The 17734-nt window shown below is 37.4% G+C and overlaps 1 protein-coding gene across 5 annotated transcripts in view; it reads right to left on the minus strand.

Annotated features, from left to right (window-relative positions):
- Positions 1-1819: 1819 nt before the first annotated feature.
- The window catches only part of ADD3 (adducin 3), an 86883-nt gene continuing 70968 nt past the window's right edge, over positions 1820-17734 (minus strand). For 3 of the 5 annotated variants that reach the window (XM_070752728.1, XM_070752727.1, XM_070752729.1), the window contains exons 7-15: positions 17101-17244; positions 16916-17014; positions 16314-16487; positions 12444-12701; positions 10393-10512; positions 7705-7791; positions 7094-7217; positions 5112-5207; positions 1820-4397 (exon numbers count right to left, since the gene is read on the minus strand). In XM_070752728.1, the coding sequence (XP_070608829.1) occupies positions 4105-4397; positions 5112-5207; positions 7094-7217; positions 7705-7791; positions 10393-10512; positions 12444-12701; positions 16314-16487; positions 16916-17014; positions 17101-17244 (1395 nt within the window). In that variant the 3' untranslated portion in view covers positions 1820-4104. The remainder of the gene's footprint in view (positions 4398-5111; positions 5208-7093; positions 7218-7704; positions 7792-10392; positions 10513-12443; positions 12702-16313; positions 16488-16915; positions 17015-17100; positions 17245-17734) is intronic. The other 2 variants (XM_070752730.1, XM_070752732.1) reach the window with 1 other exon arrangement.

Consider the following 17734-nt stretch of genomic DNA (forward strand, 5'->3'; position numbering starts at 1 on the left):
ATCCAGAGAAAATCACAACTAAATTAAGGTTTCTTCCAGAAAGAAATCTATTCAATGCTTTTGTATGTTACTGGTGTACAACAGAAAACATCCCAAAACTAAGGGATTTTTCAAATTATGTAATAAGGCATGAAATCTAACACTTAAAAAGAGCAAATCACAGCCTGAACATTCTAGACCATTATCTCCTCTAAATTGGAAATATTTCAGAAGAGATTTGCCATTGCCTCCTTCCTAGGGCTGAGAAGAATGATTGGTCCATGGTCATCCAGCTAGTTTTGTGGCAGAAGTAGAATTCACGGCTTTCCAGTTTGTAGCCTGATACCTTAACCATTATACCAAATTTATTCTAAACTTGGCATTATAATAGTGTGATTCGAATGGTCATCTATTTCTTTCTATTATTTTGGTATGCATAGATGTGGGGGTGGGGTGGGGGTTCTGAGCTCATCTTGTTTCTACAATCTGGACTTATCGAAGTACCAACATGATGAAGACCTTCTCCATTGTATCTTACAGATCTCTTTAGGGCTTTCTTCACCTAGAAAGAAATGCTAGCCAAAAAATATATAGTTTTTATATTGGTATAAAATCTATGTTAGATCTTAGTGTTTGCTTCAATTTCTCTATGAACTTGATTTCAAAGCTGTTTTTAATTGTTTGCATCAAAGCACATATAAAAATATTTTACAAAAGATACATGGCAATTTTAATAATTTTGCAGATGCATTCTGCATTAGAACTGCAATGTATTTTTCAGTTTTAGTTATTTTCCTTGCCAGTATTTTGAATACAGACCTAAAATGGAGCCCTGTTTAGCATGTTAACTATATCAGTTCCATCATCTTATAAGAGGCTAATATTCTATTCAGGTACCTAGTTAGTAAAACCAGCTTAATAATTTTTTAAAAAATCAAGCAAAGTATCTCTATGGGTATAGGAAGAGAGAGAACTCCTCTGAGAACATTCCATTTCTGGGATCCTAACTGAGCCGAAAGAGACATCAAAAAGAAAAAGAAAAAGAAAAGCCAGCTGTTCTCTTTCATCTATTTCATTCCAGTGCAGCTGGAATGGTGCCTACAGAACTTCCCTCAACATACTTTCTTTGAAAGCAGCTTGCTAATTGTCTTTCAAAGGATTAATTTCATATAAATCAAAATTACAAATAGGAACTACTGCCACCCTATGGTCATGGTCTGCATAGCTCTGAATTGTACAACTATATCTATGTAATATCACTACAATTACTACACTGATAGGGCACTCTTTAATTTGTTAACAGCTACTAAGAATGTACATAAAAGCAGATGTGGCAGGGGTTGCAATAAAAGCATACAAAGTATTTATTTCTTTTTTCTGGCTTTAACAATACAAAAATCCTGTTATAACTAAAACTAAAAATGTGTATTCTTATAGGTTTATATGATTAAAGTACAGTAGTTATAATTGATAAATATTTCTATGTATAGTAGGATTGTGAAACTTTTGCTACCTGTAAGAGTAGCATTTTTCTATTATTCATTAAAGCAGCCTATTCTTTTTGAGTTTCCATATAAGAAACTTTAAAGAATGCACTCATTAATATTAATGCAATTCTTAAAATAGCAGGGGGTTTTCATGCTCATATAGAAACCTGAAAAAATAGGAAATTCAGAAAAGTATTGCACTTGAGCAAGATCTGAAGCAATTCTTCTGAATAATTTTCTAAATTTCCACTTAAAAAAGAAGCTATCTGGTTACAATCATATATTTTAAGAGCTGTATGTTATATACTCCTCTGTTGAAGAATGCCATGAAAAAGATATAATTCACACACATCTACTTAAAATACTGTTTATTTGTGATTTAACATTAATTAGCATTACATCTATAAGCAATTTCCAACAACATTTATATATCTTTTTCCACAGGACACAGTTGGCTGGCTCATTCATATGCCAAAGCAAGTAAATAGAGGCATTAGCGAAAAAAGGTGCAAATAGTTCACGGTTGCATTTTTAAAAAATATTTATGCACATTGCATTCATTTAGATATAGATTTTAAAGTTATGAAAAGCATAGTTCACAGGTTACTGTTTCTACATATGTTGTAACACAACACAAAAAAATGTAGAACATAAAAAATTAAGCAACTTAGATAGTCCCACTATTTTTTAAGAGAACACATCGATTCCAGTATTTTGAGATATTTAAAATATCATTTCCAGATTCACTTCTGCGCTGCATTGCCACACTTACACAGTCAAAGCTCACCAGCCCTGTAACATGCTATACTCAGTTTTTGCATGCCAAATCACATCCCGGCCATATTCAACCATCTATATATGGTAATATATTTCAACCGGCAATCTGGAAGTAACATTCACATTTAAAATGGACTTCCTCTTGTGCCTATGGATGTAAAAAAGGCCATAGTTCGTTTTCATGTTTCGTGTGTATTTACAGATTTGTTTTCTTTTTCTGTTTAACTCAAAACAAAATAAAACTACCAGCAAGAACAAATGGCAGGATCAGCACTTACAAATCAGCACTAATTTGCTCTAAGATTCATTGAGAAGGCAAAATGTAGATTAAAACGATCCTATTAACCTCTATTGTAATTTTAAAATATAAAACAGATGTTCCATCAATTTAATAAAAATACCTCCAATTCCATGACATATATTTTATGAAAAATAATTCATAAACTACCATTTTTTTCTCCATGCCCTTATTCCTTTCATCTCACTTTCCCTTTTCCAGTTTTGTCTCTTTTATTTGGTTATGGTCTTTTCCAGATGATCAGTTTATAGTGCAACACAAATACAGCTGCATCGAAGTCATTTCATGGGATCCACATATCCTTGCACTCAAATGGCAATACTGTACAGCCTTATTCCAGCAACATAAACTCCTCCCAGTTATGGGGCTTACTACTTTTCAGAAGACTATCCAAAAAGTGACTACAGAAGTGTCACAAGTACTACAGTATACTAATAGTGACATTTTGCTGGCTAGTGAGATAACTTTTCATCCCCTTGTTTTGTCATTCTGTAGCCTTGTCACCTATACTCTATCTCATACCTTGAGATTTAAACAGAAATTTCTGTAGAAATAATTCAGAAAGGCTAAATGAAATAAGGACATACTTTGATATGACCTTCTGGAAGATCATATGTTATCAAGATTATTTTTCTTCATTCAATAATATTATGAGAAAAAATATAATAAGATTTAGAATTGAATCCAGTAAATGTTTATGCTCTTTATGTCTGATGTCAGAAGTTCTGGATTTATGAATTATATTTAAGTATACTCTACACCAAGCATCCTGGAATACATTCTACTGTTAAACGCTTGGTTTACATGCCTATAATACTTTATATTGAATGGTATACAAAATTTTCAACATATAAAATTTTTTGTTTTGCCATAGTTAAACGAAGTTATCAATGTTAAGTGTATAAAATCCCCTTTATTAAAAAATAAGGGTTTTCTCCCTGCCCCCAACTGATAGAATAAAAAAAGTTTTCAAAAATTCTATCTTACTAAAATGAATATTTGGCAAAAGTTATTATTGATGAATGCAACTTTCACAGAGTCTGTAAAATTCCAAATGCAATTCCTTTTACAGTTTCTTCTGAAATTATGTGCCATTATATAATTAAATGACCAAGATTTGTGAGGGTGTGATTAGAGAGACATCACCCTTTGAGGGACAAAATCAAAATCATCCAAAAAACCCACACCCAATTACATAACGTGGCAGTAGGTTAAAAACAAACACTATCTGTTCATTTAATAGTGAAATTGCTGAAGACATTTTAATCAACAAAAATCTTCATGTGTAACTAGCTAGATAAAGGATATCTGAAATTATTGTGGTATTATAGTGGACCAACTGCCGGTGTTAGTTTGTGGTGGAACTACTAAATACTTAAAATTCTCATAACAATTTTATTTGTACTAATTAAGAGATGAATTCTTCATTTAATTAATTAAAACCCAGTTTCTATGTAATTGTTTCCAGTTCTGTACTTAGGTTAAGGCCCAGTTTCTTGCATAACCCTACTTGACCATTTTAACACAACTGATTAGATGTATGACTAAAGTGTCAATGAAACCTCAGGCCTCCACCTTTTCCTTCTTTTTGTTTTTTTTCAGGAATGACGGAGTACGGAATTTCTTCTTCTTCTTTGATGGTGATTTGGAAGGAGAGCCTTCAGGAGAAAGGGTCTCTTCAATCTTCTCAGAAGTCTTAATTGTAATCTCTATATTCTCTACAGTACTAGTGGTTAACTGGCTGACCCTCTGGGCAAGATCTTCTTCCACATCGTGTACATCTTCTTTGCCATTCATGACAAGTGGCAGCTCCAAAGAAGTAAGGTTAGGATCCTGTAGGTAATTATCATTATGTTCTGAAAGGGGGGAAAATGATATTTTATTATTTCTTGTATTGATGGTTATATAGAATAGATGGTTGTGTAACATTCTAAACAGGGCTAAATACAATTTTGGATTGGGAATTTTTGAAAATTGGGACTTTGTAAAATTTGGTAATCTGGACTTAAGTTCCTTTTTTTATTGTGTTACTTTTTTCTCTTTAAAGCTTCACTTTAAAGTGACATTAAGTAATATTAATATTCCTTGGCTATCTGGAACCAGGTTTTTAACCAAATTCCAGACACAATTGGACATATAGAATATACCTCTAACTAGACGGTATATTCTGCTAAGCAGCATCATTACCTGTTTGTTATGTTAGATTGGCATTAGTAGACCAAGTTGTACTACATAATGCAGGGAACAAAGCTTTTTTAAAACAGACACACACACAGAGAAATTGTAATTAAGGGTAGGACATACATTAACACAATGGCTGAAATTTGTCTTTTTGGTGGTCTACGTATTCTGAAAGATGAATGAGATTAGGCCAAATGACATAATGATTTATATGGATATTGTATCAAGCTTCACATATTCAGAGTTTGACTATATTTTCTTTGATCTATCTTTGGTATTAAAAAAATAGGCTGTAAGGAAGGATTTACAGGCTCATAATATAGTGCAATGGCAAATAGCATTTACACCTTCCAGAGTTGTAATACTGCACATGACTTTACATTATATACCTTCTAATTTGTCAGGGACATTTTGTGGGGACTGAGTTTGAGAGTTAATTTGGGAAACAGAAGACCCATCATCTGAGAATAATTCCTGATCAGCATCTGTAGGACAAGAGCCTGAGTTAGTAAAAGCCATGCCAAAATAAGCACAACACACACAAAAAGTCAGTACATATTAGTACGTACAAACAGGCAAACAGTTTAGCCATATTGACCTAATCATGCAAATGTTATAACACAAAATTAGATTATAAACTCTATTATTACCAAGCTATGGTTATTAAATGTAGATTATATCAAAGATGAATCCAAATGTTAGAAGAAAGTATTCTATAAGAACATACTGTAGCTTCTTGAGTAACAGTACTGTGATTAAAGTAGTCAAAACGATATATGCAGTGTTAGTGTTGAAAATGCTAGTTAGCGACAACAGTAAATTGGTAATGCCCATATTATTAAAAAGCCTTATCAGATGCTTTGAATGAAAATGGGTGAACAAAATGCTAAAATACAGGGGGATTTTACCTTTGAATCTTTACGCTTTCAAAAATAAGAAATTGATAGGTTAGAAGATTGCTTGCTATAACTACAGGCAACAGAACATACAGCTATCAGACCATTTCGCTCAGGAATGATGTCTTTTAAAGACTAACATACTGGTTCAAGAATATCTAATTATTATTCTGCTTTTTTGTACTTAATTGTATTTGTCTGCTTTTATATTAGTAACATACAAAAGCAATACAAGTGTATGAGTAGTTTCATTTATCCAGTCTTATACATACAGTACTTATACATGTATTATCCTATGTAAAAGGATACATTATTTATGTTTATTCCAGAGTTTTCAAGAAAGAGAAAATAGTTTTAAATTTATCCTAAGATTATTAGAAAAGTATTCCAAGAATGTGGGAAGGAAAAATAGACAATTAAATAGGGAAGACTGGATTAAAGTAATGTTGATTAATATTACTAAGGGAAATAGTAGTAGACTTCCTTATATCTGGAACAGCTAAATGCAAGCATCATCATAATTTAATGAAGGTAGAAATGAAATGGGTAGCCATCTCACCTAGAAATAGTTTACAGTAGGAATAAGATAAAAGTTTAAAAAAACCCATGGAATCAGTTGCCTTAATATATAACTGATATAAGCAATGATCTGGATATAAATATGGAAGATTTACAGGCTTACTAATATATTTGACTTAATTATTTATATAAAAGGGTTTGTAAATTATACTGAGGTTTCACTTAGTTATTATTATGTTATTTATTATTTTTAACTGCATTGATCAAAATTGAATTTAAATCTCTATAAACAAGACTGCACTGATGACAACATAAAAGGGATAACCTTCTTCCAAATCCTGGAAGGGAAGTCTCCTGAACAAAAGGTCCATTTGATACTTGCCTGAAAGTATAAATGAGCAAAGCACTCCCACATAGAAGAAACCCGGTCCCAACAAAGAGGGACATTTATCTTTTATATATGTAGAGAAATCAAATGAATATTTGTTAAGAAATTTGATAGTAGGAAGAACTAAATTGTAAAGCCCACAAATTCTTCTATTCTTTCAAACATATGTAGTCCTATTTAATGCCATATGTTAGGAAATAAGCTCTTGCCAAAATATATTTTGTGACTTATAGGTTCGGTTGCAAATGTATCTTCTATCTATTCACTGTCAAGAGGATATGGTAACTTAACACACATTAGATTATCCTGGAAACAAAGCATTTCCAGTTTCTTGATTTATTCTATAAATCATGTGGATATTAGTCTATTAAACTAACTTATTCACCCCTTCTACTCCAAGATAACATATGCCTATATGCCAATTTCACAGAAGACTCATCCAAAAATGAGAATTTGTTTTAAACACAAATTTTTAAAAATTATTTAAAACTGAAGTTGTCAATACATATTATTTAATTTAAATCTTTAAAGCTTAACTTGGACATAGAAACTTTGAACCAACACCCACCCTCAGTGCCCTGCTGTTTGCGTTCGATTGTCTGCTTATATTCTTCCAGTTCCTTTTCAGTGAGATGACTGAACGGGTTAGGAGGTGCTGGTGGGGTATGCTCATCCTCTTCAAACTGCATGGGCTGAAGAAAAATTGTTAAAATGGAGAAGCAAAATCTATTTACTTATTACATTTATATCCTACTGTAATACTTGATACAATACAATACTTCCATCATTCTTCAGCCTTCCATCCTTCCGAAGTGGGTAAAATGAGGACCCGGATTGTGGGGGCAATATGCTGGCTCTGTTAAAAAGTGCTATTGCTAACATGTTGTAAGCAACCCTGAGTCTAAGGAGAAGGGTGGCATAAAAATCAAATCAAATCAAATCAAATCAAATCATACATACATACAATACTGGTTCTCCAAACAACTTTAAATGTTTGTATGTACAGAATTACTTATTCTGCAGAAGAACTGCATGACTGATATATATATTCATGTAAAGTATTTGCACTCTGGCTCTGTTTTTTATTGCAAAATAAAAGAGAGGCATATATATATGTTTGGTATTCTAGCTACTGAACACAATTAGACAACATATTTAAACAACATTAGACACACTTACAGTTGGCTTTTTATCCACCACAATTCCAGCAAGTAACTGATGTTGTGGACCTGCAGTCTTTAAGTCATATCGATTCTGTTCTCGAATCTGGAGATTAAAAAAAAGTTTTTGAAGTATCCAGTCCCATGAGAAAGCTTTCTGTATTCCTAAGAAATTACTTAATTAATTCGATATCATAAGGAGCTTTCTTTCCATCTATTTAAATTCCCAATATTTCTGGGGTAATGTTTATGGCTTTCATCTAAACATGCTGATGAATAATTCCTGCTCCAGAGTTTCTGCCATTATTAAGCAGATATTTGCAGTTTGACCAAGTTTAGCCATAAGTGCTTGCACAGCTGCAAGTTGTCATTAACTGTTTTCTTTTGAGTACTGCAGAACTAACTGTCCTCCGAGTCCTTGGAGAGGGGCGGCATACAAATCCAATTAAACAAACAAACAAACAAACTAACTAACTAACTAACTAACTAACTAACTAACTAATAATGCTAACGGAGCATTTGTGAATCTGGACAAAATATTTTAGGCATAAAAGTACTCTGTTATAACTCACTGACCAAAAAAAGTAATTTAAACAGTTTATTTGCCATATCTAAACTTGATAAAATTCTAAGTTAATAACTGGGTAATATCCTTTCCAAGTATGACTGCAACCTCTTTTGAACCTAGTCAACAATTTTGGAATAGTGGTATAATTCTTTTTATTACTACCAGATGTTGAACAAAACACTCTCAGACCTCTGCGTGAAACATCATGTTTCTGGCAGAACAATCAAGGGTGGATCTTGAATTTGATGAACGTCAAATAAAGCATTAGAAAAAGCAACCATCAATTTGTACTTACAAATATTTCTTTAAAGTTATTTCTCACTACTACTCTAAACTATTTTAACTATACTGAAGCAAAGAAACAGAAATGTGCTATCGTTATAGACTTTCTCTTGTGGAAACTACTCGGTTTGTTTTAAAAACCAAAGGAAGCTTCAAAGCTTCAGTTACATCAGAGCAAAAGACAGTAACATTGCAATACTTTTATATTTTCTGGAAACATAGAAATTCAAAGCAAAAGTGGTTCACTGAACAGTTAATATGGAGTATTCTGCTGCCCACAAAGCTACCTTTGAAGCAATAATAAAACAATATCCCTGAAAATAAGAATGGGTCTTATTTTCTTTTGGGCCCAAAATAAACATTAGGGAAGATGAAACAATGTTTTCCATAGGAATCAATGGAAAAGTGATTAATGCGTGCAAGCCCAAGACTCACCCCTTTTGCCAGCCGAAGCGCCCGCTTTTGCACTGCTGGGATTCCCCTGAGGTTCCCCTCCATGGGAAACCCCACCTTCGGACTTCCATGATGCTGCAGGGAATCCCAGCAGTGCAAAAACGGGTGAATCCCAGCACTGGCAACGGAAGTCCGGAGGCGGGGTTTCCCAGCGAGCGGAGCCTCAGCGAAATTGCAGCATCGCAAAAACAGGGAAGTCCTTGAAACCCCACCTCCGGACTTCCGTGTTTTTGTGATGCTGAGATTTTGCTGAGGCTCCGCTCGCTGGGAAACCCCACCTCAGGACTTCCGTTGCCAGTGAAGCACCCGTTATTGCGCTGCTGGGATTCCCCTGCAGCATCGCAAAAACACGGAAGTCCGGAGTGCTGTTTCCCATGGAGGGGCGCCTCAGGGAAATCCCAGCAGTGCAAAAACGGGCACTTCGCTGGCAACAGAAGTCCGGAGGCGGGGCATCCCAGTGGCAGCGGCTTGGGTTTGTAAGGTGAAAATAGTTTGGAAGAAGAGGCAAAAAAATCTTAAACCCCGGGTTTGTATCTCGAAAAGTTTGTATGACGAGGGGTTTGTAAGACGAGGTATCACTGTATATAACATCCACTTCTTTTGCTTGCTTGCGGTGAGGCAGGAGGTGCATGGCATGCCAGGCCACCAAGAGATGGGGGGTGGAGCTGTCTACCAGACCCAACACTGGCTTACCTCAGGGCCTTCACAGCCAGGCCACCCACACCCTGACCCTTGCGGCAGTAGCTACAGCATACCCATCTAATAGGATCCTGTATGGCTGCTGGCCTATTTGTTCTGCTTGTTTGCAGCCACAATAGAGCAATAAGTTGAGCGACACACCAGTACCATGGCCAAGAGTCGATGTGAGTGGTGGGCTGAACTACAACACGCGTCCTGCACCAGCTTATCTCAGGACCCCTGCAGCCAGTCTCTCAATGCCTGACACCTGCCTTGCGGCCAGGGCACTAGCATGCCGCTCAGCCTCTTACTCCACTGTGATTGAAAGCAAGAAGAAGTGGACTGAGGGCCAGTTGGGCTCCTGCTGCACATGGTTGCTGATGCTGCCACTGCGAGGCAAGTGACGGCGTGTCGATGGCTTGGCTGTGGGGGCCATGAGGTAAGCCAGTTTGGGGCAGCTCCACCCTGCCACCTTTTCTCGTGGCTACGCCACCACGAGCACCCAAATGGAATGAGCGGGCAGCCAACTATGTAGGCTCTTAAGTAGGGTTTATGTTGGGGGGGAGGAGTAAGGCTTATATTAGGCACAAATGTAAAACATGCTAGGTCTTATTTTCGGGATAGGTCTTATTTTCAGGGAAACAGGCTACTAGGCAAACGAGCTGATTTATCAAATATTTGTAGCAACTTCTAAAGAAGTAAATGTGGTCATGAAACAAAACACACCTTATTCCTCTTTTGCAATACATCAGTTGGATTTGTATTCAGAGGAACAAACTGATTTGGATCTTCAATTTTTATTGGAGTTCCTCCACTAATCTTAGAGGAATCTTCAGCTTTTATCCACTGGAAAAAGGGGGGAAAAGAGAAGATTTTTAAGAAAATAGGAAAAGGAAATGCATGCAGTTTAATGTTTGGAGAAGGCATGGAGGTTTTTGAGCAATGAACTTGTTATTTAAAAATATATATTAAAAAAGTAGTAGTCAAATACACCCCAACCCCAACACTTAAATAGTTAAGGTGGCACATATAGTATTATTATCAGTAAGCATTTTCTTAGGGTTATGGTCCCTAATTTGAATAATTTTGTGTAGTTCTAATCATATGTAAAATATTTAATTAGGGTATTTAAATAATAAGATTGTTTTGTGTAATATGTAATCAGGAACTGTTCTTATGAGAGACTAAAATGTACACTTAGTAATTCATTTCTTAGATAGCTGTCTTGATTTTGTTGTTTCCTTAAAGCAGTACTTTATTAAGAGTCTGCGGAGAGGGGCGGCATACCAATCTAATAAATAATAATAATAATAATAATAATATTTAATTAAAAAATACAAAAATGAAAATGGGTGAATTGTTTCATCACCACCAGGTGGAGCTAATCATATACTTCCATTGTATTAAAACTAATCTGTATAAAGCATATTTTTATTTATGTTGTCCGTACAATATTGAGGAGGTACAGAACCAGAACAGTGGGGTTAAAATATTCTTTGTATTATAAAAATTATGCAGAAACTATTGAATATTTGTTTATCTCTGACCAAAGGACTATCCCCTAATTCAGTGATATTTAGAGGTACAGTAGTTTGCATGAAATTATAACATATTAACAGAGTTGGAAGGGACCTTGCAATTCATCTAGTGCCCCTGTCCAAGCAGGAGACCCTACATTGCCTCTATCTAGGATGGAACTCACAACTTCCTGATTGTGAGGCAAGAGCTCCACCTCTAGGCCACAGCAGCTTTCTAAATTCTTTCTTTCTTGCCCATATTTCCCAGTTGTTTGTATAAGACAGTGACATCAACCCTTTTTAGGCTCGCATGGAAAAAGGGGTGTGTATGGGGGTGCTAGCATGCGTGCACATCCCCACATCCTTTCCCTGTCCCCCATACATGTGCACTCCCTGCGCTGCCCCCTGCGCATGCGCATAGACCTTTCTGAAGCCTGTTACATGAAAAATAACGCCTAAACGGGCATACCGGATGTTTGGAAAAATGTACTTCTGGTTTGCTATTTTTTGGCACTCTGGAGGGTTCAGGAAAGCTTCCTGAAACACTGGAGTGCAAAAACAGCACAAGGGGCAAACTGGAAGTTTGGAAAACCTGAAGTGTCCAGAGGGCGAAATGGCCTTTCCCAAAGCCGAAAATTAGCTGGCCAGGGTACACATGCATGCTAGAACTGACATATGGCAAAATCTTGTGTGCCCTTCAATATGGCTCCACGTGCCATATAGGGGATTTATAGTTGCATTATATGCCAATAGGTGTCTAAAAAGACAAGATAACTAATACAATAAATTGCCTTATACCAAGACAGATCTCTGTCCAGCCAACTGGCTGCACCTAATTGATGTTGGTTGAACTCACAATATTAGGTAAGGTCAGATCAGCAGTGGATTATTCCTGGTTAGGCTCGGTTCTGTGAACCGGTAGTGCCAGCAGTGGGAGGCATGCAGAGAAGTGTAGCGAGCACATGTGAGCGCACACACGAACCAGTACCAATGGGTTTTAGAACCCACTACTGGGCCAGATGTAGGTAGTATTCAGACGGGAGACCTTCAGGGTATAAAAGGGCTAATCTCTTCTATATTGTTATGGGGATAATGATAGGGAAATGCCATTAAGTCACCAGGAATCAAGACTTGCCCTACATTTTTCAGCTTAAAATTATCTTTATTGCTCATTGAAGGTACTTTGGCCTTCAGTTAAAATCTATCTAGATACATCTAAGTAGGAAAACCATTTCAATTCTTTGGATAAGCGATACCTACTGTTGTTTTGGTCCTAGGGCTTGTTTCTCCATTCCGAGATTCTTCAGGAACATCCACTTTCAAATACGTATTTGGTGAGTTTAGCCATCTTGTCTTTTCCCGCTGCTGTTTTTGTGCTAAGAATTTCAGGGGGGAAATCGGAATGGAATCATCATCGAAGGAAAACGCTGTCACTGTGGCTGGGATTTCAACATCACTCTTGTGCCGAGGTTTCTCCCTCACTAAGGGCTGACGATAAGCATAGCCTGTTCTGTAACCCTGTGAGAACACAACACTTTTGTAAAATTGTAGGAAATATACTCACCAGCCCTTTGAGGTAGTCCAAGCATCAATATAAGTTACCTTTGTTATAGTAGAAGAATATTGCAAGACAGAGAGTACTTCTCCTGTCTGTTACTTTCTCTCTCCCAACTAGAGAGAATCCCTACTCAACTTTGCTAGGACAGAGTTAATTTATCAGACCCATTGTTTAGGCTGTATTTTCCCAAGGTCATTCCCACATGTCATTACACATTCTGAAGTTGTGCATTAAAAATAATCTAAATAAAGTGAATAAACTAAACACAAACATTTAAATAAGTTTAACTCATGTTTACATACAAAAATGATAATCTTCCTCTTTTTTTCTTCCAGGAATGCCATTGGGATTCATGTAAGTCCTCAACATTATCCAAAAATAAATGGAAAAGGCGAAGAGTAGTTTGAGCTCCATTTTTTCCTAGCCAACTAATTTCCCCACTCATATTGGGTGGTAGGGATAATGAAAAAAAATCAAAGCTGTTCTTATGTAAGTGGAAGTGAGAGAGGATTGATGAAATGACCCGAAATAGGAATTGAGCAGGGGAAAATAACAATAAGAATCTGAGAAAGCTAGCTAGGACAAGTCGAAAGTAATTAAGGAAGAAAAATAATTGGAACATAAATTTTAAAAACTACTTTTTATGTTAGACCAGCTCTTGAAAGGATGAAATTTAAAAACCCAGCATGGAATATAAATAGAGCAAATGCTCCTGAAGAAAGAAAATTATTTTATTATTTGAAAAACTAAAACAATTTGTTTATAATTTGCTTACAAAAAATACATATTAGAAGAAAAGATAAAAAATATTTGATTTATATCTAGACAAGTTCTCGTTCACTGAGAACGAAAGACAAATAGAGCAGTTTCATATATAAAGCCTCAATTACGAACAGAACTGATATTGATTAATGACTGGTGTTGGGCGAACCCGTTGAAGTTCGGGTTCGGCGGGTTCAGATGAACTTGCCATCAGAGTTCGGATAGGTTCGCTAAACACGAACCCCAACACCTCTGGCCCGGTGGGAGGCAAAGAGCTGGAAGGGGGGTGTCAGGCTCCATCAAACGGGTGATGGCCGGGAGCCGCTGAAAATCCCTGCCCCTGGTTCTCTCTCATTTCGGCGGCTCCCAGCCATCAACCGCTTAATGGAGCCTGACATCTCCCCCACAGCGCTTCACCTCATGCCGGGCCAGAGGGGTGAGGAGGCAGGTTCTGCTGGCCGGCTATTCAGGAGTATTATGCTAATCCAGAGAGGAGAGGAGAGAGTGAGAGAGAGTGTCCCGTCCCTCTTCCCTCCCATACTAGGGACCGGAGCTTCTTGGAGAAAAGTTGAATGTCAAGAAATGGTACAAAAGAGTGTTGAACTGGAACCAGCAGCTCGAACGCCAGTGGAGAGCACGCTTCCCTTACTTCCCTGGACAGAGCTCTCTTCGCCTGGGTCTCTCCCTCTCTTTTCCTTTGAGAAGATCGGACCCCACCTTTTCTCCGGGGAGAGTTGCCCCTTGAGCCTGAAAAGACTGAGATCCAACTAGCCTCAGACCGAACTCCTTCCAGCAGACCTTTGGGGAGACCTGCATGATCGATTGTGGGGAGGATCATGAATCTGGCAAAGGGCATCTCCAGAGAAGTTGCCTTGGGCGCGTCAATATCTTTGCTCTATGCTGGGACCCTGGTTTGCCTGACTGAGGCGAAAGGGACGTACTACCGCCAGCCTCTGCCTCTCTCTTCTTACGGCAACCGGTACAACCACTACACCTTGGGTTTCCACATGAAAAGGATGACGGGTCGGAAGAGAAGTCAATGTTTTCTAATCCTTTTACGCGGAGTTTCTTCTTGGGACTTCACTTCTCTCCACACACACACAAACACACACACACATCCCTATCCCTGCTGCCCGCCCCCCATATTGTTCCTCTTTGCCTTCTTTCCAAGATCTGCAGAATTCCTATGGATTTTAGCAATCTGGAATTGCTCCGCGAAAGGGCTAGAAAAACAGGGTTGGTTTCACGGAGAAGCGTGTGTTTCGTTTCATTTTCGGTTGCTCCAAAGGCTTTTCAGCAAAATGGAGGGGGAGGGGGGCTATTTCTGGACGGATTTAAGGCATGGCAACCCAGAAGATGCAGCACTGTGAGGGAAGGGAGGGGGGATTTCTCACCTGCCCTGCCAAGTTTGGGGCTTGCAGAGATCCAAAGATCCAATCCATAATGAGGGTTTCTTTCCCCTCTTAAACGCTTGGAACAGATAGGGATGAAGGAGGGAAGGAGATGCGGGTTATCCGTTCCCCGGGCCGACCCTCTCCCACACCCGGGACAAGGAATTTTCCCTCTACATTCCTCGAGCCAAACGCACCTCCTCGCTCGCTGGCTGACTCAGAGCCTTCCCCGCCTCCCCTCTCAGCCATTCCCGACTTGAAGCTACCCGCCAGGATCTTCAGAAGCCGGCCCGGCAGAACCTGTCTCCTGAGCCCTCTTACCTGGCGGGAGGCAAAGCGCTGGGAGGTGTCAGGCTCCATCAAGCGGGCAATGGCCAGGAGCCTGACACCCCCCACAGCGCTTCAGGATCCTGGCCGGCAGCTTCAAGCAGACGATGGGCAGGAGGGGGAGGCAGGGGGGGATGAGTCAGGGCCCTCCCCACCTCCACCTCCCGCCCACTGCATTATTCGAGCGAATGCCGAACCTGAACATGGACTTTTTAAAAAGTCAGGGTTCGGTATGCCAAACCTCGCAAAGTTCAGCACAGACCCGAACTATGCAAGTTCGGTTTGCTCAACACTACTAATGACAATGGTAGGTGTGTTAGGGTGATAGTTATTTACACGAGGCTAGGAATTTATGCCTGAAATGAAAATAAAACAATTTTATAAAGAAGTCTTGGATAAATTAATGGAAAAACTATATAAAATTTGGTGCATAACAAGACATTAGAATGGAATGATTTGCCCACAAGTAAGAATCATCAAAAAATAGATTAAGAAACCACAATATAAACCAAGAAAAAAATTAAAAATATAACGGACAATTTAGTTTGCATATTCATGGAGACAGAAAAATAATAATTGGAAAGAAATTACCTACTTTTATAAAAAACAAAAGATATTTTTCAAGAATTGATAAGTTCTTGAATTCTCAGAATATAGCCACCAGTATTTATATGGTGACAATATTGCAAAAGAGCTTTTTAGATAATAATGCAGTGATGTTAGCACTTAAAAGGCAGGCATGGTTACCATCTATAAATTATATCACAGTACTGGGGTCAAATTATTTTAGAAACCATCTGTCTTTCATGGTTTCCATCCCTTTAGAAACATGAGGCAGAATTGTTGCATTTCGAGTTCCCTGAAACAGACATTTTTTGATACACCACCTGCACTTTGGAATGATAGCTGCCAACTACCCATCCCATCTAAGGATTTATGTAATTTCTGTTCTGATGATGTTCCCGAAGGTTTTTTTTTAAAGGAAAACTTGGCTATTTTCCTAGGCCTTGGGGTTGAATGTTGGATATGTGGTTTGGCTGGATGCACTTATTCCAAGTTCTGAGAACCAGAAATCAGTCTTTTTACACATACCAGGTTATCTAACATCCTCATCAGTGCTTCAAACTCTAGCTCGCCAACTTTCCACTTCAACTGAGAGCCCATACTTAATCCGGCTGCTGCAGCTACTTGATGTGTGAAAGGTTTATATTTCTGTAAGTCTAGGATAAGAAGATTGTCTATGCCACAAGCAGATAAGGAATGTACCTATGATATAAACAATATAGTAAATATAGAGACTTCATGAATTTTCCATAATAAAAACATGCATTAGCATTATTCTAGGCATATTAGCATGGAAAAGATATGCTATCCAACTTATACAGATTAACAACTAAATATTTGTCTTTTAATAATAATATAATATTCCATTGTTTAATATACTGTTAATATTTATAAATTACAAATATGATAGCACAAATAGGTTTTTCCCTCACTGCCACTAATTTCCTAGAAATAATTAATCCTATTATCAAGCAATCCATTAAAAACAAACATTATCTGCTTATACTTTTTAAACATAGTTTTAAAACTTTTAAACAGTTTTTAACTATTTAAAAGGATTAGACTTTAAAGTATTGAAGTTTAACAAATTTATACTTTTTAACTATTTAAAATATAGGTTAGCTTCTTACCTGTATTTCACAGGCTAATTGCACATTGTAGATGTAGTGAAAGGCCTCTTCTAATGTCTCTCCCAGAGCGACTACTCCATGATTTCTCAAGACTAATACCTATGAAACAGAGATACTTGTAATTGGTAGAAACTGCATAAGTAGTAGACATTTTCAAAAACAAATGCACCATTAGAATGAAATACCTTACAGCTTGGTCCAAGAACTTTCTGAAGATCAATTCTTTCTTCCTGGTCATCCAGAGATCCATGATAATCATAATATGCAACATCCCCTAAAATCAGAGCCTCCTGAGAAATGGGAAGTATTCCACACTTCATGGAAGACACCTGTTTGAAACATTTAAGCTTTCTATGATGGGGGAAATGTAAAAATATGGACATACGAATATTTATATCCTTCAAGTATTTTACCACCTTTAAATCCCAACAAGCAAACAATGAACTGGATTATGGTACTTGAAGTACAGAGCATCTATAGGGGATTTTCTATCAATTACAACTATGCAGAAATAACTCCAATCTTCAATTTCTAAAATATACTTTCATAAATGATTCAAAGAAGCAAGCATATCTAATTTATTTATATAAATAAATATCTAATTGCCTTTTTTAAGGCCACTTATTACAACCCCTGTGAGGTGAGTTGGGCTGAGTAAGTGTGACGTGTTCAAGCCTCCTAGCCCACTTTCATGACTACATTGGAACTAGAACTCATGGTTTCCTGGTTTCTAGCCTGGTGCCTTCACCATTAGACTAAACTGGCTCTCTGGTACTATACAAGTAATAACAGTAACAAAAGCATACAAAAATACGCAAT

Source organism: Erythrolamprus reginae, chromosome 5, assembly GCF_031021105.1.
Source record: "Erythrolamprus reginae isolate rEryReg1 chromosome 5, rEryReg1.hap1, whole genome shotgun sequence".
NCBI classification, from domain to species: domain Eukaryota; kingdom Metazoa; phylum Chordata; class Lepidosauria; order Squamata; family Dipsadidae; genus Erythrolamprus; species Erythrolamprus reginae.